The sequence below is a fragment of the Cervus canadensis genome, chromosome 5 (assembly GCF_019320065.1).
Source record: "Cervus canadensis isolate Bull #8, Minnesota chromosome 5, ASM1932006v1, whole genome shotgun sequence".
Lineage (NCBI taxonomy): Eukaryota > Metazoa > Chordata > Mammalia > Artiodactyla > Cervidae > Cervus > Cervus canadensis.
The window spans coordinates 42,520,193-42,547,400 of NC_057390.1; the positions used below are offsets into that span (position 1 = coordinate 42,520,193).

Genomic DNA, 27,208 nt, shown 5'->3' on the forward strand with positions numbered 1-27,208 from the left:
TATACCTCGGGCTTGGCGCACACACATCATGGAAGACTCGGCATCTCTCCGTGGGGTCAGCTCGTCCCAGTGGCTCACAGCACAGTGATCTCACATCAGCAGAAGCAAGCCCCTCGCTGTCTTTACTCAGAGATGAGGCTGGGTCAGAGCTGGGCTCAGGGCCCAGCTAACAGGGTGCACTGTGATGGGTGCTTTGTGTGGCAGCTTGGCCAGGCTGTGGGGCCAGTGGTCAGCCCCTCATCTGGACGCTGTGGGGAAGTTGTGTCCAGACGTGGTCAACTCCACAAGCAGGGGCTTCAGGAAAGCAGGCTCCTTGCAGCATGGGCCTTGATGACCAGGTGGCCAGTGCCACCGGTCAAGTACCTAGGGAACAAGCAAGGTTTCCTGGGAAAGACTGCCTCCAGATAGCACCTTGATCCCGGACCTCTCTCAGCCTGTCAGTGCCAAGGTCTTTGGCTTCCAGCCTCCGTGATCATCACAGGACCCAGGCCCTCAGACGAGCATTAACCCAGGCCCTCAGGTGCGTAAATGCACCTCTCTCTATTCGCTCTGCTTCTCTGTGGAACTCTGATTGAACAAACCAATAACGAAGGCTTTTGTAGTCAGCAGAAGACATCAATCCCATCTTTGTTCAGTCGCTCAGTCGCGTTCGACTCTTTGTGACCCCATGGACTGCAGCACGCCAGGCTTTCTTCACCATCTTCTGGAGCTTGCTCAAACTCATGTCCATTGAGTCAGTGATGCTATCCAACTATCTCATCCTCTGTTGCCTTCTTCTCCTCCTGGCTTCTATCTTTCCCAGCAGCAGGGTCTTTTCCAATTAGTCGGCTCTTCGCATCATGTGGTCAAATTATTGGAGCTTCAGCATCAGCCCTTCCAGTGAACATTCAGGGTTGATTTCCTTTAGGATTGACTGGTTTAATCTCCTTGCAGTCCAAGGGACTCTCAAGAGTCTTCTCCAGCACCACAGTTCGAAAACATCAATTCTTTGATGCTCAGTCTTCTTTATGATCCAGCTCTCACCTCCATACATGACCACTGGAAAAACCATAGCTTTGACTAGACAGACCTTTGTCAGCAAATAAATGTCTCCACTTTTTAATACACTGTCTAGGTTTGTCATAGCTTTTCTTCCAAGGAGCAAGCATCTTTTAATTTCATGGCTGCTGTCACTGTCCACAGTGATTCTGGAGCCCAAGAAAGTAGTCTGTCACTGTTTCTATTGTTTCTCCATCTATTCGCCATGAAGTGATGGGACTGGATGGCATGATCTTAGTTTTCTGAATGTTGAGTTTTAAGCCAGCTTTTTCACTTTTTCCCATCTTAGCATTAAACAGAAATCTCCAGGACTTGTCTAACGTGATAAAAAGCAAAGACATCAGAAGACAGTGGATGCAGCCAGAAATGCAGCCACAACTACTAGTCTTAGAAAGATACCAGGAAGTGATAACATTTTCTTTAAATTGACCCATCAGTTCTACTTGAGATATGGTTGGAAAGATAGTGAATCCTCTAAAAAGATGAATGTGCTTCATTCCCATGCCACGGGCGAACATGTCTTGTAATTTATTAAGATGTGGCCTGGAAGGAAATACAGAGCTCATAACAGTCAAGCCTGCCCCCAGAGTGACCTCGCCCTGGAGGGAAGCACAGGTCTGCAGCTCCTGTCCTGTCCCAAGGCGGGGATGCTGCCCCTGCCTCCACACAGCCGCCCGCACAATGGTGTGTGTGACAAGATGGGAGGGCACTGCAGTTCCTGAGGCCTGGCCTCCTGTGGGCACTACCTTTGGTTTATGGGCTGTGCCAAGGTTTTCTCTTGAACTGATTCCATCAGCTGAGATTCCCTGGGCATGAAGGACTAGAAAAAAGTCTCCCATGTCTGATGAGGACACGGTGGTCTCAGAAGACAGCGCTAGTGGTGGAATTCTGTACCAGATAATTCTAGCTGAGGTTGGATCACGTGGGCCCATGGCCCAGGGCCACTTGGATGTACTTGGACATCCACCTTTCGTACCATCAGCCAGCTCTCCTGGCTGCTCTGGGTGTTCAGGTGTCAAATCTCCCCCATCCTGATTAGTTACAGTAACATTTGCCCTCCTGGGAGAGTTACAGAATGGCTATTACAGGTGAGTCACAAATTCTTTTCCATTTATAGTTTATCGCTACTTTAAAAATGAATTTGGGGGACTTCTCTTGTGGTCCAGTGGTTGAGAATCTGCCTGCCAATGCAAGGGACACAGGTTCTATCCCTGGTCTGGGAGCATCCCACATGCCCTGCGGCAATTAAGCCCATTTGCCACAACTACTGAAGCCTGAACACAGAAGCCCGAACACAGAAGCCCGTGCTCTGCAATAAGAAAAGTCATTGCAATGAGAAGCCTGAGCACCAAAACGAAGAGTAGCCCCCACTCACTGCAACTAGAGAAAGCCTGTAGCAACAAAGGCCTAGCACAGCCAAAAAAAAAAAAACTTCAACACTTTTAAAAAATGAATTTTGGTTTAATGTTTTGCAGCAGAAACCCAACTTCTGACTGGAATAGTTTTCTTGGGTGCCATCTATCCTTCAGGCTAAATGTCAGGTGTGAAACTAAGACCCTAAAAACCCTTTTACACCTGTGTTTCTTGGTGGACACAGGAAATGGAGCATCCAGTATAGAGATGAACAAATACTGTTTCACAAAAAGAATGCCAACTGGCCCAGGTTCATTTCAAGTAGGCAACGTTTCTTGATTTGGCAATGTTAAGTGTCCTTTTTCCGAAACTGCAAAACCAAATCCCCTTTTAATCTTTCCTCAGGAGCCTCAGGAATAGAAGCTGTGCATGTATATCTAACCTGCAATTCTTATGGGATCTGGCCTTCAGTGAACTGTCAGATACCTAATAATGGTTCCTAATACTTTTGTCCAAATACCTATGCTAGGCATGTATGTAAGGAGATCAAGCCAGTCATCTAAAGGAAATCAACTCTGAATATTCATTGGAAGGACCGATGCTGAAGCTGAAGCTCCAGTACTTAGGCCACCTGATGTGAAGAGCCAACTCACTGGAAAAGACCCTGATGCTGGGAAAGATTGAAGGCAGGAGAAGGGGACGACAGAGGATGAGATGGTTGGACGGCATCACTGGCTCAATGGACACGAATCTGAGCAAACTCTGGGAGATAGTGAAGGACAGGGAGGCCTGGTGTGCTGCAGTCCATGGGGTCACAAAGAGCCAGACACGACTGAGTGATGGAACAACAAAGCATGAATGAGCACTTCCTCCTTCCAAACCCCATGGCAGGCGCCATGCTGCTACCTCACTGATGCAGGAATCAATCGGGGGAAGCCCCTGGAGCCCCTACAGGGGCAGCAATGTAAGCCTCCACCCCTTTCACACGTATCCATTCATCTGGGCCCTCCTTCTCCAAATTCAAGCTCCACTCACTGTGTAGCAGTTTTGGTTCCTGCCTGCCCACACACCCCGTACCCTGATGCCCTGGGCACCCAGCAGGAGAAGCTGACCAACAGGCCCGAGGAGAGGGCATGGGCACTGGCTGAGCACCAAGGCCTGGCCTTACTCCTGGGGGCTACCAGATGCCTGGCCTCAGCCCCACAGGTGTGCATCACACCCTGAAAGCTCACCAGCACCACACTGAGCTGAGGCCCAGAAGTTGCTGAATTGAGTCTCAGCCCAGGACAAGGGCCAGGGCCTCGGAGGGAGAACAGGAGGTTGGCCAGGCCCTCCTGGGAGAGTGCAGAGGAGAAGGTCCCAGGCTGCCTGTCCTGTCCCACTCAGGGTCTGCAACCTACCCATGTCACCAGGGGAGGGACACTCTGATGGCGTGTTCTCTGCAAAAGTAAGTTGCCTGTAAAGCCTCACTGTTCTGACAGTGGGGATATATGCTTTCAGGATGGGGTCGCTGTCTGCCTGAGGATGACACATCTGCCTCACACCAGCCCACCTCCTCCCACCAGCAGTCCAGCTGTAGGGAGCAGAGCTGAAGGGCTGAGGTCATGAGGCCTCCAGAGGCCTGGAGCAGTCAGCAAAGGGCCCTCCGCCCCCCAGGGCACCAACTCTAGTGCCGCAGCAGGCAGGACTGCCCAGTATGCATGTCCCAGGGAGGATGCAGGTCTCCATGGCCCACGGGTAGACGGATGACTGCTGGACTCCTCAGCGACTCGTTCATGGGGTGGACAGGGTTCCTGAAGCCCTTGAGAATGTGCCTCCTGGGCTGTGTGCTCAGTGAGTTTCCTGCATAATTGAGCCCCACTGGGGATGCAGCGCTGACTGAGGGCAGGGAGCCCTGTGTGTGGGCCTGTCCTACCTGCAGAGGTCAGTGTGATGTTGGGGCCTGCCGGGGATGCCAGTCCTGGTGAGGTCAGACCCAGTCCGCTCCCTTACTGGGTATGATGTCTGCAGGATACCTCCCCCTGTCCTGCTGAAGGGGGTGGCAGGGCTGGGGGCACTGGAGCAGAAAGCCATGGCCTGTCTCGAAACTGGAAATGCTTTGGCAACAACTGATACACTGGTTACAGAGCTGACACAGTCCTCCTCCTAGTCCATATCTTAGAAAGAGCATGGGCAGCAGCTTGCTTGGTACGTGGACACCCAATGGGGGAAATGAATTTACAAACCAGTGGTTCTTCACTTTAGGAAAAGGTGCCTGGTTGTTTATGAACTTCAACTTTGGGGCTTCCCTGGTGGCTCAGTGGTAAAGAATCTGCCTGCCAATGCAGGAGACTGGTGTTCCATCTCTGATCTGGGAAGATCCCACATGTCAAGAGCAACTAAGCCTGTGTGCACAACTATGGAGCTTGTGCTCTAGAACCAGGGAGCTGCAACTACTGAGCACGTGTGCCACAAGTACTGAGGCCCACACATCCTAGAGCCTGTGTTCTGCAACAAGAGAAGCCACTGAAATGAGAAGCCAGCACCCCACAGCTAGAGAGTAGCCCCCACTCACTGCAACTAGGGAAAAGCCCATGCAGCAATGAAGACCCAGCACAGCCAAACTAAAAAATCTTTTTTTAAAAAAAGGCAGGGACAATTCCTTAAAAAAAAAAAAAAAAAAAAAAAGCCTCATCTTCAAGATTTATTCAGATTGTACATTCCTGAGTTTTCATTAAACATGTCATTGTACCACTCCCTTCATGTGTGGTGCACTTGATCACTCAGTTGTCGCCAACACGCCTGCCCTCTGGGGCTCAGAGCCTCCCTCGTGCTCCACCACTGCACGCTCTGCTCTGAGCTTTAGACCTAACGTCCACCTTGCCTCTGCAGAGAAACTGTCACCAACACCCTGCTCCTCCTTCCCACCTCTGTCTCAGTCACATTAAAACAGAATCACTCCAAGCACAAACCGTGGTCTTGCTCATCTCCATGCCTTTGTGGCTGGAATTCCCCATTTGTTTGGTCTACCCAGGTACTTTCTGTCTGTACTTTAGAAACCAAGGCAGCATCACATCCTCCTGGAGATAGTCCACAGGCCCCTCAACAGTCGCCCCCTCCTTCCTCCTTGGTCTGAGGGAGGTACCCCCTCCTGCTCCCTACAGCCTCATACCCGCCAGGCCTCCACCCAGTGCTTTTCAAATTCCACTGTAACCTGGGTCTCCTTGTCTTCCTCTCTAAGGGGTTGGATAGAAATGGGTCCAGACCCCAGCAGAGCCCTCGTGCACCCAGCTCTCTCCCAGTACATTTTGCTGAGAAATGAATGGCTATGTGGGGCCCTTGCCCTCTGGGCACCATGGCCAAGGCAACCAGGTCTTTGTCCAACTGCCTGACTGTGGTTTGGTCTGAGGACACTAACAAGGATCTCCCAGATGCCAGAGCTGGGGTTTGCTGAGATGGGGCAGTCACTGCAGTAAGCGATCCTCTGCCTGTGCACACTGTCAGCACTGTGTTCTTGCTCTCCAGACACAGAAGGAAGTGGAAAACGCTGTGGGGACTCCAGACGTCTAATTACTGCTATGATGGGGGCATCCTGTATCCTGGCTGCAGCACATGAGTTGGGGACGAGCCCTAGGCTGGAATGCACCCGGCGTGCCATTAAACCATCCTATGCCTCACTTTCCCACACGTGAATTAAACAGATGGAAGAGCATGTCTGTTACCCATGCAGGTTACCATGGTGACTGAGGACAGAGAGAGTGTTGTTTTGCTCTGGCTGGCCAATTTCTTTGATTCTGCTGTTATTCCATTCCATAAATGAGATGAGCAGGTCATATTCCTCTTTGAACTGGTGGGTTCCTCACGTGGCGGGGTGTGGACAGGCCCTCGTAGGGCACTTGGTGCAGAGCTGGGTGGCTGGGATGGATGTACACTCCATGAGAGGCAGGCCTGCCATGGCTCTCAGCATCATGGAGCACAGAGCAGGCTGGGGAATGGATGCGGGGGTCACAAGCAGGAGGACCTGCTTGGAAGCTCCAGACCCAGGAGACCAGCACCTCAGCGCACATCTCCCCAGCCATGGAGCAGCGGGTGGGCACTCCCTGGACATGCTATCTCTAGGCCTCAGCGGCTGCATCTACAGCTGGAGGCTACAATGAGCACCATCAGCTGCCCTGAGCCGCAGCTGGCTGGAAGGTAATGGCTGGGCCGAGAGGTCAGCCAGAGGTGATATCACTGTAGATTCTTCTAGGGCAGAGACAACTAGCTGTTCTCCAGGGCCCTACTGGCCAGGTGAAAAACAGACCTCATTTTTCACTAATTTAAGGGAAAAAAAAAAAAACACATATGAAGGACTCTCGTTTTCAGTCGCTAAGTCGTGTCCGACTCTTCGCGACCCCATGGACCGCAGGACACCAGGATTCCCTGTCCTTCATCATCTCCTGCATTTACAAGGTGAGTCTTAGCAAATCTACACCAAGGCAGGGCCAAGCTCACCCATGAGGCTTCCTTGGTACAGAGCCCACTGTGGCTGAATAAGACCACCCAGCACGAGGCTGGACACCAGGGTGGGACTGCTGTCGGGGACTTTCCTGGTGGCTCAGTGCATAAGAATCCACCTTCCAATGCAGGGGACACAGGTTTGATCTCTGCTCCAGGAAGATACTACATGTAACTAAGCCCGTGTACCACAACTATTGAGCCTGTGCTCTAGAGCCCGCAAGCTGCAACTACTGAGCTTATGTGCCACAACTACTGAAGCTTGGGCATCTAGAGCCTGTGCTCCACAACGAGAAGCCACCACAATGAGAAGCCCAAACACCACAATAAAGAATAGCCTCCACTCGCTGCAACTAGAGAAAGCCTGCACACAGTAATGAACACCCAGCACAGTCAAAAATAAAATAAATAAATTGTTGTTGTTGTCTAGTTGCTAAGTCGTGTCTGACTCTTTTGCAACCCCATGGACTGTAGCCTGCGAGGCTCGTCTGTCCGTGGGATTTCCCAGGCAAGAATACTGGAGTGGGTTGCCATTTCCTTCTCCAGGGAGTCTTCCTGACTGAGGGAATAAACCAGCTCTTGTGCACTGGCAGGTGGATTCTTTACCACTGAGCCACCAGGGAAGCCCAAAATAAAATAAATAAATCATTTGGAAAAAGAAAGAGATTATTTTTGAGAATGGGGTCGGAGTGGAAAGGAATTCTGAATCATTTAAATGAAACTCAGAGGCACATCCTCCCGTCCTGGGTCCCTTTCACCGCACAGTGACAATGTTACTGGCTTACGTATCGGAAAGTTACTGGCCTGGCTCCCAGGAGGACCATGTGAGTCAAGCTTAGCAGTTCTCCTTAGCTCACTGCCAAGCTTCCAAGCAAGATGCGTTTACCCTGTTCACACCTTCAGGAACCTCCCCACACTTCCTCTCGTCTCATTCCTCTCGTCCTGACTTCTGGTCGGTCTTCTACTGATGAAGCTGCAGGAGGAGCAATGGCCATCACTTCTCAGCCTCAAAGCATCTCAGGAAGCACCTCTGTGGATTGGTTTCATTACCAGCTCTGTCCTGGTGTGGGTGTGCTGCCTCATCAGCAGACCCCTTGGTGAGTGGCATGTAGATGCAGGTGACCCACGGTGGCTCACAGGGCCACCCAGAGGTGACAAGGTAACCTCACTGGTCCAGCCAGTCCTCTTGCTGCATGAAGTATATAAACACCTGTGAATTTTCTAATCCATTCCAGCTGTAGGACAGGCTACGAAGATATGTCAACATGTTCCCCAGGACTAGCATAAATTCATGATTACAGGGCACCCCTCCACAGATCGCTCAAGACCTGGGTCAAAGGACGCTCATAACTTGTGTCCCTGAGATCACCTTCCTCAAATTTTCCAGCAGAGTGAGGTCCCTAGGAGGCTGCTACTTACCAGGGGGGCCGGCGCTCCGGGCCTGGCTGGCCGCTGGCTGGACTGTGTGCCGCAGACAACTGCCCAGTGGGGGAGAGGCGGCCTGGTGCTGGGCCGGGACCTGGGCTGTGGTAAGGGGAAGGGCTGGCCTCAGGGCCGTGGCTGGGCTGCTCAGACTCCCACCGCCTGGGTGCATGGTTGTGGCCATCCCTTTGGCCAGGGGAGACCCTCCGACTGCATTATTCCGGGGTGGCCCAGCCCCTCCTACAGGAATCCTGAAGAAATGAACAGAATGAAGTCAGGGGAGGGCACAGATACACCCACACCACACAGACTGATGAAGAACCACTCAACGCCTTGGCTCCGGAGCTGGAGGCCACACCATCCAGGACAAGCCCTACAGCAGCACCAGGATGACCTGGGCATGTGGTGTCTAGAGGCCCAGCTGGACAGCAGAGCCCCTGACAACCACACGGTCTTTCCACGTGCATATGTGACAACCAGTGAAAGAGCCATGGGAAACAGGGAAGTGATGCTAATCAGATATTTTGTTCCAGAGTCACTGCCTTGATTTAGTCTAACAAACAGCTGTGTGTCCCCAAACAGAGGCAGACGGAATGGGCTTGGCACATCTGGCAGGCAGCAGGAGGCAGGGGCCTGGCTCCTTCTGGATGAAGGACTCCTGGGAGTCCAGGAAAGGGCGCAGACAAGCCTCGTGTTTGCAGTTTTATCCCAGACTTTCCAGAGAAAGTGATGTGGAGAGTCCAGGACACACCATGGAGCACAGGCTCACACGGAGACTCTGAGACAGGCCCTGGCGGCTCCTTCCCCCGCACGGGCCAGCCTGAACCATGCACAAGCACCAAGCGTGTGGGGCTGGGGTGGGGAGCTCCTGGGATCCGTTGTCAGGATCACACGCCTTCCATTTGTCCAAGAGCTGGGAAAACTCCCCATCTGTCTCCTCTGGATCTCAGCCGTGAGGCTCGGGGAGCCACCCGTGGTGGGAGCAGGCAGAGCCTCTGCAGAGCAGCTGTGGGGAGAAGGGCCTCCCTGCACAGGGCCACAGGACCACGGGGCTCACAAGGTGGGCCTTTCCAGGAGGGCCTGGGGGATGTGGCTCCCGGGCCTGCTGCCGTGAAGGTACAAGTCAGGCCGCGTCAGTGCAGGTCTGGGTGTTTACTTTGCCTGGAGTCTTATTGCCAAGAGAGCAGAAGCTGGTGGGGTGGGGAGAACAGGGGGTGGGGTGGGGGGAGTCTGTAGCAGGTCTCTGCAGGTCCTGGGCTGTGAACACAGGGCTGGGGCGTCCCGGGCTCCCCGGAGCGAGGCCAACCTTAAACCAAACCTTCAGGGGACACCCCTCTATATGGAAACATCTGACAGCCCTGGGTCACCTCGAGCTAACTGTTAAACTTGCTTTTGCCAGTTTATAAAAATAATATAACAGTAAATTCGTAAAACACAGGAAATTACAAGGAAAGAAAAAATTAATTACTCACAATGCTCCACTCAGTAATAATGGTTAACTTTTGGGAACAAGGAATCTTTCTTTCACGTGTGTGAATGGCACGTGCTTTTTGCACACACACCCACTGTACTCATACGTGCACACACGCACATGCATGCACCTGTGCCCACGAGATCCAGCCCCGTGGCATGCCCCTGTGTGGTGCTCCAGATCCTCCCGGCCACCTTCTCCCCGGGGCCACGGGCAGCGGGCAGCAGAAAGGCAGGTGAGGCATAGCCCCTGGTCTCCACTCGGCTATGGCCACAGGAGGCGGGCAGCGAGGGCCTCACCTGGAGACGGGTGTCACATAGTTGCCAGGGAACACGCCCGAGAGTCCGGTGCGCAGGGCCGTGCCCTTGAACCAGCCGTCCCGACACTTCTCCAGGACACGGTATGTGTCGCCCTTGCGCAGCTCCAGCTCGTCACTCTTCTGGGGCTTGTAGGCGTAGAGCGCCAGGTACCTGTGGGTAAGAGGCGGGTGGTGAGTGGTGCCATGCACAGAAGGGCGCCCTTGCACACTTAGCGGGCAGCCAGGGACCAGGAGGAGACCCTGGGGAAAGACCCCCGGAGCCACGGGCTCCACACCCTTCACCAACCAGCAGGCTGAACTCAGAGAAGTCCTGCCAGGACCAGATGGGGGGCCGGCTGTCTGGGCCCATTTTGTTCTCTTTTCTCTGATTAATACCTGATGCTCTGGGCAAGAGAAGGCTTTAGGGAAAATGGGTGAACTACACAGCCTTGGATGGGTTTCCTCGTTTAGTCCCACCTGCCCACTCACCCATCCATGCAAACTGGAGGAGATTTGGAGGCCCTTTTAAAGAAAAACCAGCCCAATTAGGGACTCCTTAGATAGGTGACTAACTGAAATTCTACTTTTAAGATCAGTGACTAACTGAAATTCTACTTTTAAGATTTTTTAACAGCTTGGTGGTGTGAGCCCTAGCCGGGGGCTTAGACACTGTGCTCCTCATTTGCCAGGACTCTTTGAAACGTCCTGAGCCCCTGGCGCCACCCTCAGAACCTCTGATAAGTGCTTTGCTACTCGGGGGGTTTGTGGAAGGGGTGGTTTGACCTAACAGAGAGAATGTTTTCAGGCAAATATCCTGCTTGCAAGATCTGGGAAGGAAAAGTGGTGGGGGCTTCACTCCAACAAAGAAACGAGATGCATTAAAACAATTTTTTTTGGCTGTAACCATGTGGCATGTAGGACCGTAGTTCCCTGACTAGGGATCGAACATGTGCTCCCTGTAATGGCAGCATGGAGTCTTAACCGCTGGACGGACAGGGAAGTCCCAAGATGCATTTCTAAGAAGCATCATCTCCTGGGCCTCCTTTCAGGATGGGCCTGGTGGGCACACTGCCCCTGCTGGGCCCCAGGAGCCTCCTTCTTTGCCCCCTAGCCACCCTCTCAGCCTCCAGGACTAGGTGACTCCAGGGGCTACCTGCACTGTCCACCTGCCCTGTGGAGCATGAAGCTGTGGACAGAGGGCCATCCGAGGGAGAAGTGCTGGCCCTGCTGGAGAGAGAAGGACCTCAGGCAGTGAGCAAGAGGCTCAGAGGTTCCAGTAGCCAGGGCAGCCCTCCCCCCAACATGGCATAGTCCCCCCACATACCTGGCAAGCCTCCCCCACACCCAGCACAGTGCCCACTGGCACCTACTTCCACAGTGGCATCAACCCAGTTTCTAAAAATAAGACAAGTGTTAGCAACTGTAGCAAAGACCCGACGAGCTGTGTGTATGTGTGTCTGTCTGTCTGTCTGTGATACAGGGAGGGGCCTTCAGATGACAGAGTGATCTCTGGGGATGAGCTGATGATCCTACTCAAAATTCTGGAATCCCCAAGTCATTCAGGGAACAAGGTTTGTTTTCACCTCTCAGGATCTTCCCATCACAGTGAGAATGAGTTATTTTCAGACTGTGGGCCTTAAGGCAGCCTGATTAAGCCTTTACATCGAAACAGTCTTCTTTCAAAATCCCACTTGTACTTTAGAGAAACACACCGTGGTTCCTAATGAGGTAATAAAGGCAGAAAGCGGGCAACAGAAGTGAACTTGGCTGAAATCACCACCCGACTCCCCAAACTTGGACCAACTACCGGCCCCATTGGGTGGGGGCACCTCCCGCCCCTCACTCTCGCCTCTGGGACCACGGGCTCTGCTGAGCTGAGTCGTGAGGGAGTCTGCAGGCAGATCTGGATTTACCCTGTGTCCTGCCTCCTCTAGAGTCATGGCAGTAGGAGGTGATGTTTCCCTCCGGTTTCAGCTGTTCATTCATTTATTAGATGCCCAGTGATCCTGGCACCCTCAGGCGCTAACCATGCAGGGAGACAGGCTTGCTTCCAAGGACCTCTTCACCCCAAGGGATGGGGCACCCTCCTCCATCATCAGTCAGAACTCTGTTTAGGAGGCACTGCCATCACCTGTGGGACAGCGTGCAGAGCCCACCCTCCTCAGGTGTCTGGAGTCCAGGCAGGGTGGAAGCTAGAGTCTGTTATGGTCTCGCTGGAGCCCCACATGAGCTCTGAGGCTGGGCTACTTACTCATTTCACAGCTGAACAAACTGAGGTTCAAAAAGATGGAGTGTCTCTGTTTATGCAGCGAGTTGGAGGCAAGCAGTTGTTCTTGGCCCCAGGGCCTGGTAGGCCCCATGGGAAGCTGGGCTGAGGCCCGGAGCAGGGGGCCCTGAGGCCCGCTGTCTTCATCTTTATTGTGAATTCATTCTCCGAGGAGCAATCTGTTCTCTGGTCTCAACAGTTCAAGTTCAGTCTTTCCGTGTGCACTGCTGGGGGGTGGAGTGTAAACCAATCTGACTTCACCTGGCACACCTAGGCCTCCCAACCTGTTCCCTTCGATGCCACAGGGGAAGCCAGATTGCCTTGCCAGCATTTTTCCTGCACATGGGGCTGCTTGTCTGCCTGTGGCTCATGCACACACCTGGGATGCTCCAGAGGGGCCGGCGGCTCCCAGCCTGATGTCTGCAGCTCTGTGGTCTCTGCAGTGCACTGGTCACTCAGTCCCAGTCCAAGTGTGGCCACAGGGAAGGGTGCATCATCTGCACCCCTTCTATCCCCACCCCCTCGGCCGTGCCCGCCAGCCTGGAGGGTGCACAGCTGGACCTTGGAGCTGCAGGCCGATGCCCATAGAGCCCAAGGCCGGGAGAACCAGGTATCGCCCGCAGGATTCCCGGTACTCCACCTGCCTGTCCCCTCCGCCTCCTGTCCACTCCTCCTCCGCTCCCTCTCTACTCCTTCCAAAGGACTTCAGCTCTGCACATGCCTCCATAGAGGACACAGTGCCGGCTGCTCCAGAACTGGCTTGGGATTCATTTGTCTCAGTGGATTCACTCACAAGGCTGGTACTGAAGGTACTTGGTTCAGGCAAGAACTGAAGGTACTTGGTTCAGGGAGGTCTGGTTCACAATGCTCTCCCCACGGCCGGGTGGCCGGCAGGGGGCTCTCCTCCCCATTGGAAGAGGTGTCCCCTCCTCCAGGCTGACGCAGCCCCGGGGGAGTGAGTCTGGGGGCACGTCAGCCCCTTCCCTGGCACCCTTGGCTGGACAGCATGCAGTCTGGACACGCAGCAGCTGTGGCCGCCCAGCCTCTACTTGCAGCTGTGTTCCCATAAGCAGCCTGCTGGGAACACCCGCCACTCACCACATAACTGCTCTTCTCTATGGAAGATCTTCACTTGCTGCTAATTGTCTATAGACTCTAATCAAGCAGTGATTAAAGAATTTTAGCGCCTTCATTAACTTCACACCCTTCTGCCTCCATATGACAGCTTGCTCATTTCTTCTGAAATAGTGAGATTCTCTCCCATCCTCCTGCAAAGAGCCTGCTCCTGCTCCTCTAGGTGCCAGTGCCGCATGGACTCAGGCCAGCAAAACATGTGCCTACTTGCTGACCTTTGATCAACAGGATCAGCTAAGGAAAGGGTTCCAGATAGCGGCACAGGACACTCCTGAACTTGTCTTTTCCCAGGAACACAGCAAACCCACAGCCACATTAAGGGACCACCTCTTCAGAGAGGGACTTGAACCCTGGATGGACAGAGCCTCCACCACTAAGGGCAGAAGGACAACAGAGAGCACAGGAGACAGAGAGATGGACTCTCCAGGAAACCCCTCGCCAGCCACCATGGTCCAGTCAGAGGGGACCCAACCCCTCAATCCTGCTCAGGAGAGACCAGTCCCCCCAAATACCTGGCTTTGAAAACCGACATAAAATACCAGGAAAACTACAGAAGCACCTGGAATGGAAAACGTGCTCTCGATGGGCCTGTATGCAGACTCATTCAACCCAGAAACCAGTGTAAAAATACCAGACTGAATAGCGCGCAGGCCACTGAATAATGTGGCAGCATCTGCCAGGGGTCAGGAACCAGGCGGGATGCTCCCTGGGGACTGACTCACTAGCCGGAGCCATTTCAGAAATTGCAGGCTATCTTGCTTATGCCACCCAGTGGGTACAATTTTGGAATGTTCCATCTAACTTGTCATATCTTTTTGCCTTTTCATACTGGCAAAAATATCAATAACCTCGGATATGCAGATGACACCACCCTTATGGCAGGAAGCGAAAAGGAACTAAAAAGCCTCTTGAAAAAATAAATAAATAAAAAAAATAAAAAGCCTCTTGAAGGTGAAAGAGGAGAGTGGAAAAAGCTGGCTTAAAACTCAACATTCAAAAAAAAAAAAAACCTCAACATTCAAAAAACGAAGATCATGGCATCCGGTCCTATCACTTCATGGCAAGTAGATGGGGAAACAATAGAAACAGTGACAGACTTTATTTTCTTGGGCTCCAAAATCACTGTGGATGGTGACTTCAGCCATGAAATTAAAAGATGCTTGCTTCTTAGAAGAAAAGCTATGACAAACCTAGACAGTATATTAAAAAGCAGAGATATTACTTTGCCAACAAAGGTCTGTCTAGTCAAAGCTATGGTTTTTCTAGTAATCATGTATGGATGTGAAAGTTGGACTATAGAGAAAGCTGGGTGCTGAAGAATTGAAGCTTTTGAACTATGGTGTTGGAGAAGACTCTTGAGAGTCTTGGATTGTAAGACTTGAATCTCCTTGGACTGCAAGGAGATCAAACCAGTCAATCCTAAAGGAAATCAATCCTGAATATTCATTGGAAGGACTGATGCTGAAGCTGAAGCTCCAATACTTTGACTACCTGATACACGGGTTGACTCATTAGAAAAGACCCTGATGCTGGGAAAGATTGAAGGCAGGAGCAGAAAGGGAAGACAGAGGATGAGATGGTTGGATAGAATCACCGATTCAATGGACATGAGTTTGAGCAAACTCTGGGAGACAGTGAAGGACAGGGAAGCGTGGTGTGTTGCAGTCCTTTAGGTCGAGAAGAGTTGGATGCAACTGAGTGACTGAACACCAAAACCTAACCTGTCAGCATCAGTGGGTATGCCCTGATGAAGCCCACTCACCCCTGCACCTAGGTGAGGTCTCACCCTGGCTGAGTGAGAACTCTGCCCACCACTGTCCAGCAGCTGCTGTGGCTGGGCCCATACACCAGCATGCCTAAGCAGTAACTACAGCCCCCCACAACAGCGGGGGGACACACTGCCCACAGAGGGGACCCTCGTGTGCCTGCCTCTGGGCTCCACAGGATGTCTCCTAAACAAGGCCACTCCTTCAAGACATGGAGACACAGCTGATTTACTAATACACAGACACAAACTCAGAGAATCAGGCAAAATGAGGAGACAGAAGTGTATGTTGCAACTGAAAGAAAAGGTAAAGCCTCAGAGAAAGAACTAAACAAAATAGAAATAAGCAATCTACCCATTAAAGAGTTAACAGTAATGGTCATAAGGATGCTCACACCAAACCCAGAAGAATGGACCTAGTGGACCTAATGGACACATACAGAACAGTCCATCCAAAAGCATCAGGATGCATATTCTTCTCAAGCATACACAGAAGGTTCTCCAGGATAAATCACATCAGTTTACAAACAGTCCTCCATGAATTTACAAAGATGGAAATCATATCGAGCATCTTCTTGACCACAATTGTGGGAAATCAATCAAAAGAAAAATTGGAGAAAACAAACAAAAAAAAAACATCAAAATTAAAGAACATGAATGGGCCACTGAAAAAAAATATCAAAGAAGAAATTTTTAAAATACCTAGAAACAAATGAAAATGGAACCACAGTGATCCAAAATCTATGGATCACTGCAAAAGCAGTTCTAAGAGGGAAGTTTATAGTGATATGAGCCTACTTCAGGAAATGAAAAATCTCAAATAATCGAAACTTACACCTAAACAGAAATGATCAACAGATCAACAGAAAACAACAGAAATGATCAGTGAGATTAAGAGCTGGTTCTTTGAAAAGATAAATTCTCCAACTTCTAGTTAGGCTTATCAAGAAAAAAAAAAGAACTGGTCCAAACAATAAAATCAGAAAGGAAAAAATAAATTATAACTGACACCACAGAAATATAAAGGATCATAAGAGACTAATGAGAACAATCATATGCCAACAACCTGGAAGAAATGAAAAGATTTCTAGAAACATATAATCTTCCAAGACGGAACCATGAAGAAAGAGAAAATCTGAACTGACTGATTACAAGTTAGCAGATTAAGTTTGTGATCAAAATTCTCCCAAGAAAAAAAATCTCAAAGAAATAATCTTAGTTTCACTGATCATTTCTGTCATTTTCTTAGTCTCTATTTCATTTATTTCTGCTCTGATATTTATTATTTCCTTCCTTCTATTAACATTGGGTTTTGTTTTTCCTTCTTTTTTCTAGTTCCTGTAGGTGTAAGATTCGATTATTTCTTTGAGATTTTTCGTGTTTCCTGAGGTAGGGCTTCACTGATAAATTCCACAAAACATTCAAAGATTTAATAACAAATTGCAGGTTGCTTGTGACCAACATAGGTGCAAAGATCTTTAAAAATGTTAGCAAAGCAAATTCAAAAATATACTAAAAGGTTCATACGTTGTGACCAAATGGACTTATTCCAGGGATGCAAGAATGGCTTAACATCTGCAAATCAGTGTGACTGATACTCCACATTAACAAACTGAAGAATAAAAACCATATGATCATCTCAGTAAATATTGGAAAAAATGTTTGACAAAATTCAATATCTACTTATGATAAAAACTCTTAACAAAGTGGATACTGAACAAACATATCTCAGCATAAGAGCTATATATGATAAGCCTGAAGCTAACATCAAGAGAACACACTGGTCATAGCAAACACCCTCTTCCAATAACAGAAGAGACGACTCTACACACGGACATCACCACGTGGTCAATACCACAATCAGGCTGATTATATTCTTTAGGGCTGAAGATGGAGAAACTCTATACAGTCAGCAAAAACAAGACCTGGAGTTGGCTCAGATTATTAGTTCCTTACTGCAAAAGTCAGGCTTAAATTGAAGAAAGTAGGGAAAACTACTAGGCCATTCAGGTATGACCTAAAATCAAATCCCTCATGATGACACAGTGGGGGTGACGAACAGATTCAAGGGATTAGATCTGGTGGACAGTGTGCCTGAAGAACTATGGATGGAGGTTTGTGTTCGTCCTGTACAATAACATTGTACATAACAGGAGGCAGTGATCAAAACCATCCCAAAGAAAAAGAAATGCAAGAAGGCAAAGTGATCATCTACAGAGGCTTTACAAATAGCTGAGGAAAGAAGAGACGTAAAAGGCAAAGGATAAAGGGAAAGATATATCCGACTGATATCTGATAGACAGAGTGTCTGAAGAACTATGGATGGAGGTTTGTGACATCGTACACGAGACAGGGAGCAAGACCATCCCCAAGAAAAAGAAATGAAAAAAAGCAAAATGGCTGTCTGAAGAGGCCTTACAAATAGCTGTGAAAAGAAAAGAAGGCAAAAGCAAAGGAGAAAAGGATAGATATACCCATTTGAATGCAGAGTTCCAAAGAATAGCAAGGAGAGATAAAAAAGCCTTCCTCAGTGATCAGTGCAAAGAAATAGAGGGAAACAATAGAATGGGAAAGACCACAGATCTCTTCAAGAAAATTAGAGATACCGAGGGAACATTTCATACAAAGATGGGCTCAATGAAGGACAGAAATGGTATGGACCTAACAGAAGCAGAAGTTATTAACAAGTGGTGGCAAGAATACACAGAAGAACTGTACAAAGAAGACTTCATGACCCAGATAATCGCGACGGTGTGATCACTCACCTAGAGCCAGACATCCTAGAATGTAAAGTCAAGTGGGCCTTAGGAAGCATCACTACGAACAAAGCTAGTGGAGGTGATGGAATTCCAGTTGAGCTATTTCAAATCCTAAAAGATGATGCTGTGAAAGTGCTGCACTCAATATGCCAGCAAATTTGGAAAACTCAGCAGTGGCCACAAGACTGGAAAAGGTCTGTTTTCATTCCAATCCCAAAGAAAGGCAATGCCAAAGAATGCTCAAACTACTGCACAATTGCACTCATCTCACGCGCTAGTAAAGTAATGCTCAAAATTCTCCAAGCCAGGCTTCAACAGTACATGAACTGTGAACTTCCAGATGGTCAAGCTGGTTTTAGAAAAGGGCAGAGGAACCAGAGATCAAATTGCCAACATTCGCTGGATCATCGAAAAAGCAAGAGAGTTCCAGAAAAACATCTATTTCTGCTTTATTGACTATGCCAAAGCCTTTGACTGTGTGCATCACAATAAACTGTGGAAAATTCTTCAAGAGATGGGAATACCAGACCACCTGACCTGCCTCTTGAGAAACCTGTATGCTGGTCAGGAAGCAACAGGTAGAACTTGACATGGAACAACAGACTGGTTCCAAATAGGAAAAGGAGTACATCAAGGCTGTATATTGTCCCTGTGTTTATTTAACTTATACGCAGAGTACATCATGAGAAACCCTGGGCTGGATGAAGCACAAGCTAGAATCAAGATGGCTGGGAGAAATATCAATAACCTCAAATATGCAAATGACACTACCATTATGGCAGAAAGTGAAAGAGGAGAGTGAAAAAGTTGGCTTAAAGCTCAACATGCAGAAAACAAAGATCATGGCATCTGGTCCCATCACTTCATGGGAAATAGATGGGGAAACAGTGGAAACAGTGGCAGACTTTATTTTGGGAGGCTCCAAAATCATTGCAGATGGTGACTGCAGCCATGAAATAAAAGGACATTTATTCCTTGGAAGAAAAGTTATGACCAACCTACAGAGTGTATTAAAAAGCAGAGATATTACTTCGCCAACAAAGGTCCATCTAGTCAAAGCTATGGTTTTTCTAGTAGTCATGTATGGATGTGAGAGTTAGACTATAAAGAAAGCTGAATGCTAAAGAATTGATGCTTTTGAACTGTGGTGTTGGAGAAGACTCTTGAGAGTCCCTTGGACTGCAAGAAGATCCAACCAGTTCATCCTAAAGGAAATCAGTCCTGAATATTCATTGGAAGGACTGATGCTGAAGCTGAAACTCCAATACTTTGGCCACCTGATGCGAAGAACTGACTCATTAGAAAAGACTTTGATGCTGGGAAAGATTGAAGGCGAGAGAACAATGGCATGACAAAAGATGAGATAGTTGGATGGCATCACCGACTCAATGGACCTGAGTTTGAGTAAACTCCAGGAGTTGGTGATGGACAGGGAGGCCTGGGGTGCTGCAGTCCATGGGGTCACAACGAGTTGGACACGACTGAGCGACTGAACTGACTGACTGACCCGACTGAATGCAGAATTCCAGAGAATAGCATAGAGAGATAAGAAGGTCTTCTTAAATGAACAGTGCAAAGAAATAGAAGAAAAACAATCAAATGGGAAAGATTAGAGATCTCTTCAAGAAAACTGGAAGTATAAAGGGAACATTTCATGCAAGGATGGGCACAACAAAGGACAGAAATGGTATGGACCTAACGGAAGCAGAAGAGATTAAAAAGAGGTGGCAAGAATACACAGAAGAACTATACAAAAAAGATCTTAACGACCCAGATAACTATGTTGGTGTGGTCACTCACTTAAAGCCAGACATCCTGGAGTGTTAAGTCAAGTGGGCCTTAGAAAGCATTTCTACAAACAAAGCTAGTGGAGGTGATGGAATTTCAGCTGAGCTTTTCAAATCCTAAAAGATGATGCTGTCAAAGTGCTGCACTCAATATATCAGCAAATTTGGAAAACTCAGCAGTAGCCACAGGACTGGAAAAGGTAAGTTTTCATTCCAATCCCAAAGGGCAATGCCAAAGAATGATCAAGCTACCGTACAAGTGTGCTCATTTCACATGCTAGTAAGTTTATGCTCAAAATCCTTCAAGCTAGGCATTAGCAATATGTGAACCAAGAACTTCCTGATGTACAAGCTGGTTTTAGAAAAGGCAGGGGAACCAGAGATCATATCGCCAACATTCCTTGGATCGTAGAGAAAGCAAGGGAATTCCAGAAAAACATATGCTTCATTGACTGTACTAAAGCCTTTGACTGTGTGGATCACAGCAAACTGAATAATTCTTCAAGACATGGGAATACCAGACCACCTGACCTGCCTCCTGAGAAATCTGTATGCAGGTCAAGAAGCAACAGTCAGAACTGGACATGGAACAACAGACTGGTTCCAAACTGGGAAAGGAGTATGCCAAAGCTGTATATTGTCACCCTGCTTATTTAACTTATATGAGGACTACATCATGTGAAATGCAAGGCTGGATGAAGCACAAGCTGGAATCAAGACTGCCAGGAGAAATATCAACCACCTCAGATAGGCAGATGATACCACTCTAAAGGCAGAAAGCAAAGAGGAACTAAAGAGCCTCTTGATGAAAGTGAAAAAGCTGACTTAAAACTCAACATTCAAAAAATCTAAGATCATGGCATGTGGTCCCATCATTTCATGGTAAATAGAAGGGGGAAAAGTGGAAACAGTGACAGATTTTCTTTTCTTGGGCTCCAAAATCACTGCAGATGGTGACTGTAGCCATGAAACTAAAAGATGCTTGCTTCTTGGAAGGAAAGTTATGACAAACCTAGACAGCATATTAAAAAGCAGAGACATCACTTTGCTGACAAAGGTCCATATAGTCAAAGCATAGTCACGTACAGATGTGAGAGCTGGACCATAAAGAAGGTTAGCACTGAAGAATTGATGCTTTCAAATGATAGTACTGGAGAAGACTTGACAGTCCCTTGAACTGCAAGGAAATCAAACCAGTCAATTCTAAAGGAAATCAACCCTGTATATTCATTGGAAGGACCAGTGCTGAGGCTCCAATATTTTGGCCACCTGATGAGAAGAGTCGACAACAGAAAAGACCCTGATGCTGGGAAAGACTGAAGGCAAAAGGAGAAGGGGACAGCAAAGGATGAGATGGTTAGATACCACCACCAGTTCAAAGGACATGAGTTTGAGCAAACTTCAGGAGACAGTGGATGACAGGGGAGCCTGGTGTGTGGCAGTCCATGGGGTTGCAAAGTCAGAAATGACTTAGCGACTGAAAAACACCAAAAACAAGACATAATACTCAACAGTGAGAAGCTAAAAGCATTTCCTCTAAGATCAGGAACTACACACGGATGCCCACTCTTGCCACTTTTTTTCAACATAATACTGGAAGTCTTCATCATAGCAATCAGACAAGAAAAAGAAAGAGAAATCCATGCGGGAAAAGAAGAAGTAAAACTGTCACTGTTTGCAGATGACATGATACTATACATAGAAAATCCAGAAGATGCCACAAAAAAACTAGATGAAATCTTCAATGAATTTAATAAAGTTGCAGCATATGATATTAATATATAGAAATCTAGCAACAAACTATCCAAAAGAAAAATGAAGAATACAATCCCATTCACAACTGCATCAAAAAGAATAAAATATCTAGGAATAAATTTAACCAAGGAGGTGAAAACAATGAAAACTATAAGACATTGATCAAAGAAACTGAAGACACAATAAATGGAAAGATATTTTGTGCTCAAGGATTAGAATAGTAAATATTGTTAAAATGTTCATACCACCCAAGACAGTCTATAGGTTCAATGCAATCCCTATGAAAATTTCAATGGCATTTTTCACAGAACTAAAACAAATCTACAATTTGCATGAAATCACAAAAGACATCAAAGATCCAAAGAAACCCTGAGAAAAGAAGAAAGCTGTATTTCAAAAGATAGAGCTACAGAATACACACATTAAGGTGCAGTAGCCAGTTAAACTCCCGCTGGCCACCATCCAGGTGACGACCACCATGACCAGCAGACACATTCCTGCAAAATGCTCATTATCCTTTGAAAGATGGATCGGACTCCCTTCTGTCAGCTAAATGAAGATCTCCACCCAAACAGCCATGATCTGGGGTGAGGCAGAGGGAGTGGGCAGCGGGTTGGGGACCACACTGACCCCTCAAGCCCCAGGGCGGCGGGGATCTGGGGGAGAAATAAGTCCCTACACACTCTGCCCCAAACTTAAGCTCCCTGTGATACGGAGGGTCCTTAGGTGGCTGAGGCCTCCAGAATGTTCTGATGGCTCTCTGGGGTGATACTCCGGGAACTGGTAACCTTCTGGGTTCTGAGGCAGAGCTGCCTCCTTGGGTGGCTGACTGGGGCACGAGAGCAGGGGGTGGGCTGCCACCAGGACCCTCAGCATCCAGCAGGGAAGACTGGCTGTCTCTGAACAAGGGAACAGCTCCTGAGAGCCTGCATGTCAGGCACCTTGTTGGGGATGCCAAGACGAAACCCCTGGGCTTGTCCTTGAAGAGCTCTCCTGTCCCGCCTCGCACTCAGGAAGTGACAGGAGCCCCACTGTCTCCCACAGAACAGGCTGCTTCTTCAGAAAAGGGTCTGGCACCCAGTTTTGAAGAGCGAGACGACTGCCCGGCCTGCCCTGGTGCCCTGTCCCCAGTAAGAAGCAGAGACCTGGCTGGAAGGGAGAGCCTCCTGTCCAGTGCTGTCCTGAATTTCTCCCTGAAGACTCTAGACAGCACCTACTAACCGTCCCCTCAAGAAGCTGTGTCAAAGGGCGGGTCCCCAGGCCCTTGGTTGGGTCGGTTGAGGCAAGAACCCAGTTCCCACAGGGCGAGCTTGTAAAGGAGGCGTCCGGGGATTCCCATCTGCCACCAGAAGAGGGCGCGAGTCGGGACTGGACTCTGCAGAGAAGCCGAGCCTGCAGAGCGGACGGACGCAGTCGCCCGCTGGGAATCCTACCTAAGACAGGCAGGCTGCACTGTGACAGCCTCGCGTGCTCGAGACCCTCAGTGTTCTGCAGCGACACAGGCTGACACTCTGGCCATTCTGGACCCTGGGAGCTTTCCACCCTGCCACATTGTTTGCCGGATTCACATTCTCCACCTTAAATGTTTGTTCAAGTAGCTGAACAGCAGTTACTTGACAGCAGCCGGCAAGGTGCTCTTCAGAACGCTCTTGAACGGTGATGTTAAATGGCACATCTTTTAGAAGCTGTCATTTAACAAGAGCAGATTCTCCTAACAGACAGACATTTCACTTCCCAGCAGCGTTCATCTGGCTCGATTTGGTGATGACAAGCAGCTCGTTTTGGGGAATGGGACGGCCGTAGGCTGCGTCTGGGCCATTGGTGGCACCCGCTTCTCCGGTCATCCTCTGCCCCATGGGGCCCACGACCACCTCCTCAGGGGCCTCTGGGGCCCTTTCCTGAGTGATCAGTTGGTGTCATCAAATGTCTGGACCACCTTCCTGCTCTCACCGAATGTTGGAGAAGCACAGACGCTGATGAACCTGCCAATCTGCTCTACAGGCTGCCCCATCAGCAGTCCTGAGAGCTCAGAACCAAGTGGGTGACAACTAGAAAACCCCACACGGACACACTAGTAGGGTGGGGGTAGGTACTGAAAGCTGGGGCCCCAACACATAAGTGACAGCTCACACATTGAGAGGCAGCTGGACTCTGGGAGCAATGCTCTGCTGTTCAGTCGCTGGGGTGGATCCGGCCGAGCAGTCCTGGAAACAGACAAGAGGACACAGTGAGCGGACTGCAGGCTCCCAGGGCAGCCTGGCAGCCAGTGAACCCTGTCCTTCCCACAGCAGCTCAGGAAACCGTGCCTGCCCACGTCTGGTTGGACAGCGGATGCAGCATTCAACGTGCAAGGAGATGGGGGGTCGGGGAGAGGGCTGACTTTATTTTCAGGACTTGAATTAGTTACTCCTGTGTTTGTCCAAGAAAAGCCAGACAAAACTTTTCATGCTTCAAGATGTAAGCTTATTTAAAACCACATCCCTGAGCACTAAGGAAAACCAGTCCTTCCACAGCGAACACAGTGGCTAGAGCGGACAGGATGTGAAACACGGCATCTCGCCTGACCAGGCGCGCAAAGCCTCAAGGGTCCACTCTGCAAGATGACGGAGGGACGGCTCCTCGCAGGTGATTCCTGCCGAGTGCCTGGCACACGGTGAGCTGCTGAGGGGCTGGTTGAGGCAAAAGGAGCCAGTCCACCCGGTTTGCTACAGCGGCTCCAGGAAACTCAACAGGGGAGGACCCTGGGGGTCAGTCTTCTTGCTTCTTGCTGACTCTGACCCTCTGGACTCCTCTCAGAAGGACCCTGAAGTTACAATGGCCCAGAGGGTCCAGGACTATCTCCTAGCTCCATTTCCTGGTCTCCTGCCAAGGAAGGCAACACTCACAGATTCTGGGGATCAGGAGTGGACATATTTGGGGCCATCATTCCCCCTCTACCAACAGGAAAAGTGGATTCGGGCGAGGAATGGTGTGCAAGACAAAGAGCATTGAGTCTCCGTCCTTAGTGACTGGCAGGACAGAGATGCTGAGTGAAGGGAGTGGGGAGTATGAGACCCAGGGGAGGTCACGGACTGGGCGCTGGACACAGTGAGTCTGATGTGCTTGGATCCTGAGGATGACGCAGCGGGAAGCCAACCAGGGGCTGGGGAGTGGGGGCACAGCCTGGACATGTGCATTCAGGATCAGCACAGGGTCCCTGAGCCCTGAGCTCTCAGCCTGCAAACCTAGGTGCATTACACCCTCGGGCCCTGACTTCTGCCCCGACCACAGCTCAGCGACAGGGATGGGGTGCACCCCACTCAGAACAGCTGGGCACCAGACAAGACTGTGAAGCTTGGTCCCCAAGAATCAAGTAGTGAAGACAGGGCCTGGAGGGATGAGGAAATGGCCACTGAGGGGTCTCACCTTCCAGGTGAGTTAGAATATTAGACACAGTAATTCACAGCTGCGAGCAAGGAAATGCTGGCTTCATTCTTTCTGCAGCCACTGGAGGTCAGAGGTGAAGATTCAGCCTCGAGAAAGGGCGGAGGAAGGACAGAGGCTGACCCAAGACTCTGTCTGCCAACCAGCATGCCCCACACAACAGGGAGAAGGACCTGCACAGGTGGGTGTGGACAACTGCATGGAGCACATCGAACAGGACTGGGTGAGGGAGCTGGACACCCAGGTTTAGCTTGTTTCTATAAAAGGAAGTATGCTTCCATTGGGAAATTTACATACAGATGATAAAGCTGGTACTTACAGAGTTGGGATTTGAGTTAATTTTTTAAAAATTGTTCAGGTTTTCCATCATTTTACTGTCAACAGTGAGTGGTTCCAATACATTTTCAAAGTGAGATACACAGAATGACAGTTCAATTATCTGAGGTCTGTTTCAAGATCAAGCTTTGGTTGATGTGACCGCATGTTTCCTGGATTCCATACATGTCACCTTAGTGGGGGGCTAGGAGGAGCCAGGAGAGGACTGTGGGGTGACCCTGCAGATCAGCCACTCTGCTAACCAAATCCAGGCACTGTGGCCACAGTGCTGTTGGAGGGCCTCAGCCGGGCGGCAGGACCCACAAGGTGACTGGCTTGGATGGAGCTAGACTCACAACCCAGCTCTTATCAGAGGGCTCCTGTGCAAATAAAGCCTCCTGAAACAGCTACCAGCCAACAGGCACCACACATGAAGCCCCATGACCTGGCGTGGCTGCTGAATCCTGCTGTGCCTGGAGGTAGCCTTCCCCGGTGTCTCTCTGCACCTCACTGCTCTCCAGCCACGCTGGCCATGATTCACCCGGAGGAGACAAGCTCAGATGAGGCTGCCTCCACCTCCCGGCCAGAGGAGGGATAGGCTGGCGTGGCTGAGCTCTGAGCCGCAGAGCTGAACCTATGGACCTGGCCCGTCACTCTGGATGACGGATGCTGGGGGCAGGAGGATGGGGCGCTCACCCAGCATTGGGGCCACGAGGATGCCCTACAGGACCCACAGGGGAGCAGTGCCGGCCCTCCCTGGACACCTGGCCCTCAGCTGAGATCTGACATGACAGAGGCCACAAAGCAAATAAGTGGGATTTCAGGGCAGACCCTCCATTAGAGCAGGGATGCAGGCATGAGAAGCCACACCTGTGATAACCCCTTTTCCCAAGGTCAAGGTCGAGATGAAGAACATCTAAGACCAAGCCCACTGAGCTGGGGCTCCAATAGTTCCCTGCAGCATGGAGCCCAGATGAAGGCCCCTTTGACATTGTACCCAGTGGTGGGAGCCCCGCTGGGACTTCCTGGTGGGGCAGGATCCCACCCATCCCCCTCCGAGTTCTGTCTTCACCTCTGTTCCTGTTGAGAGAGGGTGGAGGGCTGTCCCCCGCTGGCAGCCGAGGACACAGGCCCAGCGAAGGAGGACGCGGCCGCAGACATGGGGGCCCCTCCAGAAGCCTGGCAGGCAGGCCTCTGCTAACCCCAGGGGAGACAAGGCATCAGGATCAAGGGCTCGGAAGCACCAGGCATCCCATGTGGCTCCAAGTCATGGCATCCCATGTGGCTCCAAGTCATGGCAGCCCACCCTGGAGGACGGCGCCTACCAGAGGCGCAGAAAGTCTGTTTGAGGTCGTTCAGTGCAGCTCCATGCCCTCTGCTGTGACCACGTTGAACAGGCTTCCCGCAGGGTCTGGGGCCTGTCTTCTAGCTGAGGGCTGGAGGCTGATTCCGCTTTGATTTTTAATGACTTACTTTTAAATGATTCTGGGCCTGAAGGAATTAGCGAGGGCTTGGTAGGGGTGAGGGAACTGGGCAGGGATGAAGGAAGGAAGGAGAAGGCTCCAGTGCTTTCAGATAAAAATGATTGGGAACGCAGCCCTGGGACAGGCTCTTCCTGCCTCCTGGTGACGGCTCGCCCTGCGCCCGGCCCGGCCCGGCCTGGCCGGCCCGGCCCCACCCTCCCTCCATCCCGCCGCTCCTTCCCGGCCCCGCCCTGTGCCTGCCTGACCCGTCGCGGGAAGGTGTCCGCTGAGATGAAGCGGCATCTATTCAGTAGACTCCTAATGGCCGTGCGCTGGGACTCAGCCCCGGAGGCTAGCACAACCCGACCAGGGGAGCCGCCAGCAGGGTGAGGACGTGGGTGGCACAGTCCTCGGGGCCACTAACCACGGGGCGGCCGACCCCAGTGACCCATCTAGCCTCGTTCAGCAGTGGCCCACGGAGTA

General features: G+C 50.2%; 1 protein-coding gene across 1 annotated transcript in view; it reads right to left on the minus strand.

Moving 5' to 3' along the window:
* Positions 1-27,208, minus strand: part of SH3RF3 (SH3 domain containing ring finger 3) — a 148,500-nt gene that overhangs the window by 19,722 nt on the left and 101,570 nt on the right. Inside the window, exons 5-8 of the mRNA XM_043470347.1 lie at positions 23,655-23,728; positions 10,060-10,230; positions 8,287-8,540; positions 7,785-7,794 (exon numbers count right to left, since the gene is read on the minus strand). Coding sequence (XP_043326282.1) covers positions 7,785-7,794; positions 8,287-8,540; positions 10,060-10,230; positions 23,655-23,728 — 509 coding nt within the window. The remainder of the gene's footprint in view (positions 1-7,784; positions 7,795-8,286; positions 8,541-10,059; positions 10,231-23,654; positions 23,729-27,208) is intronic.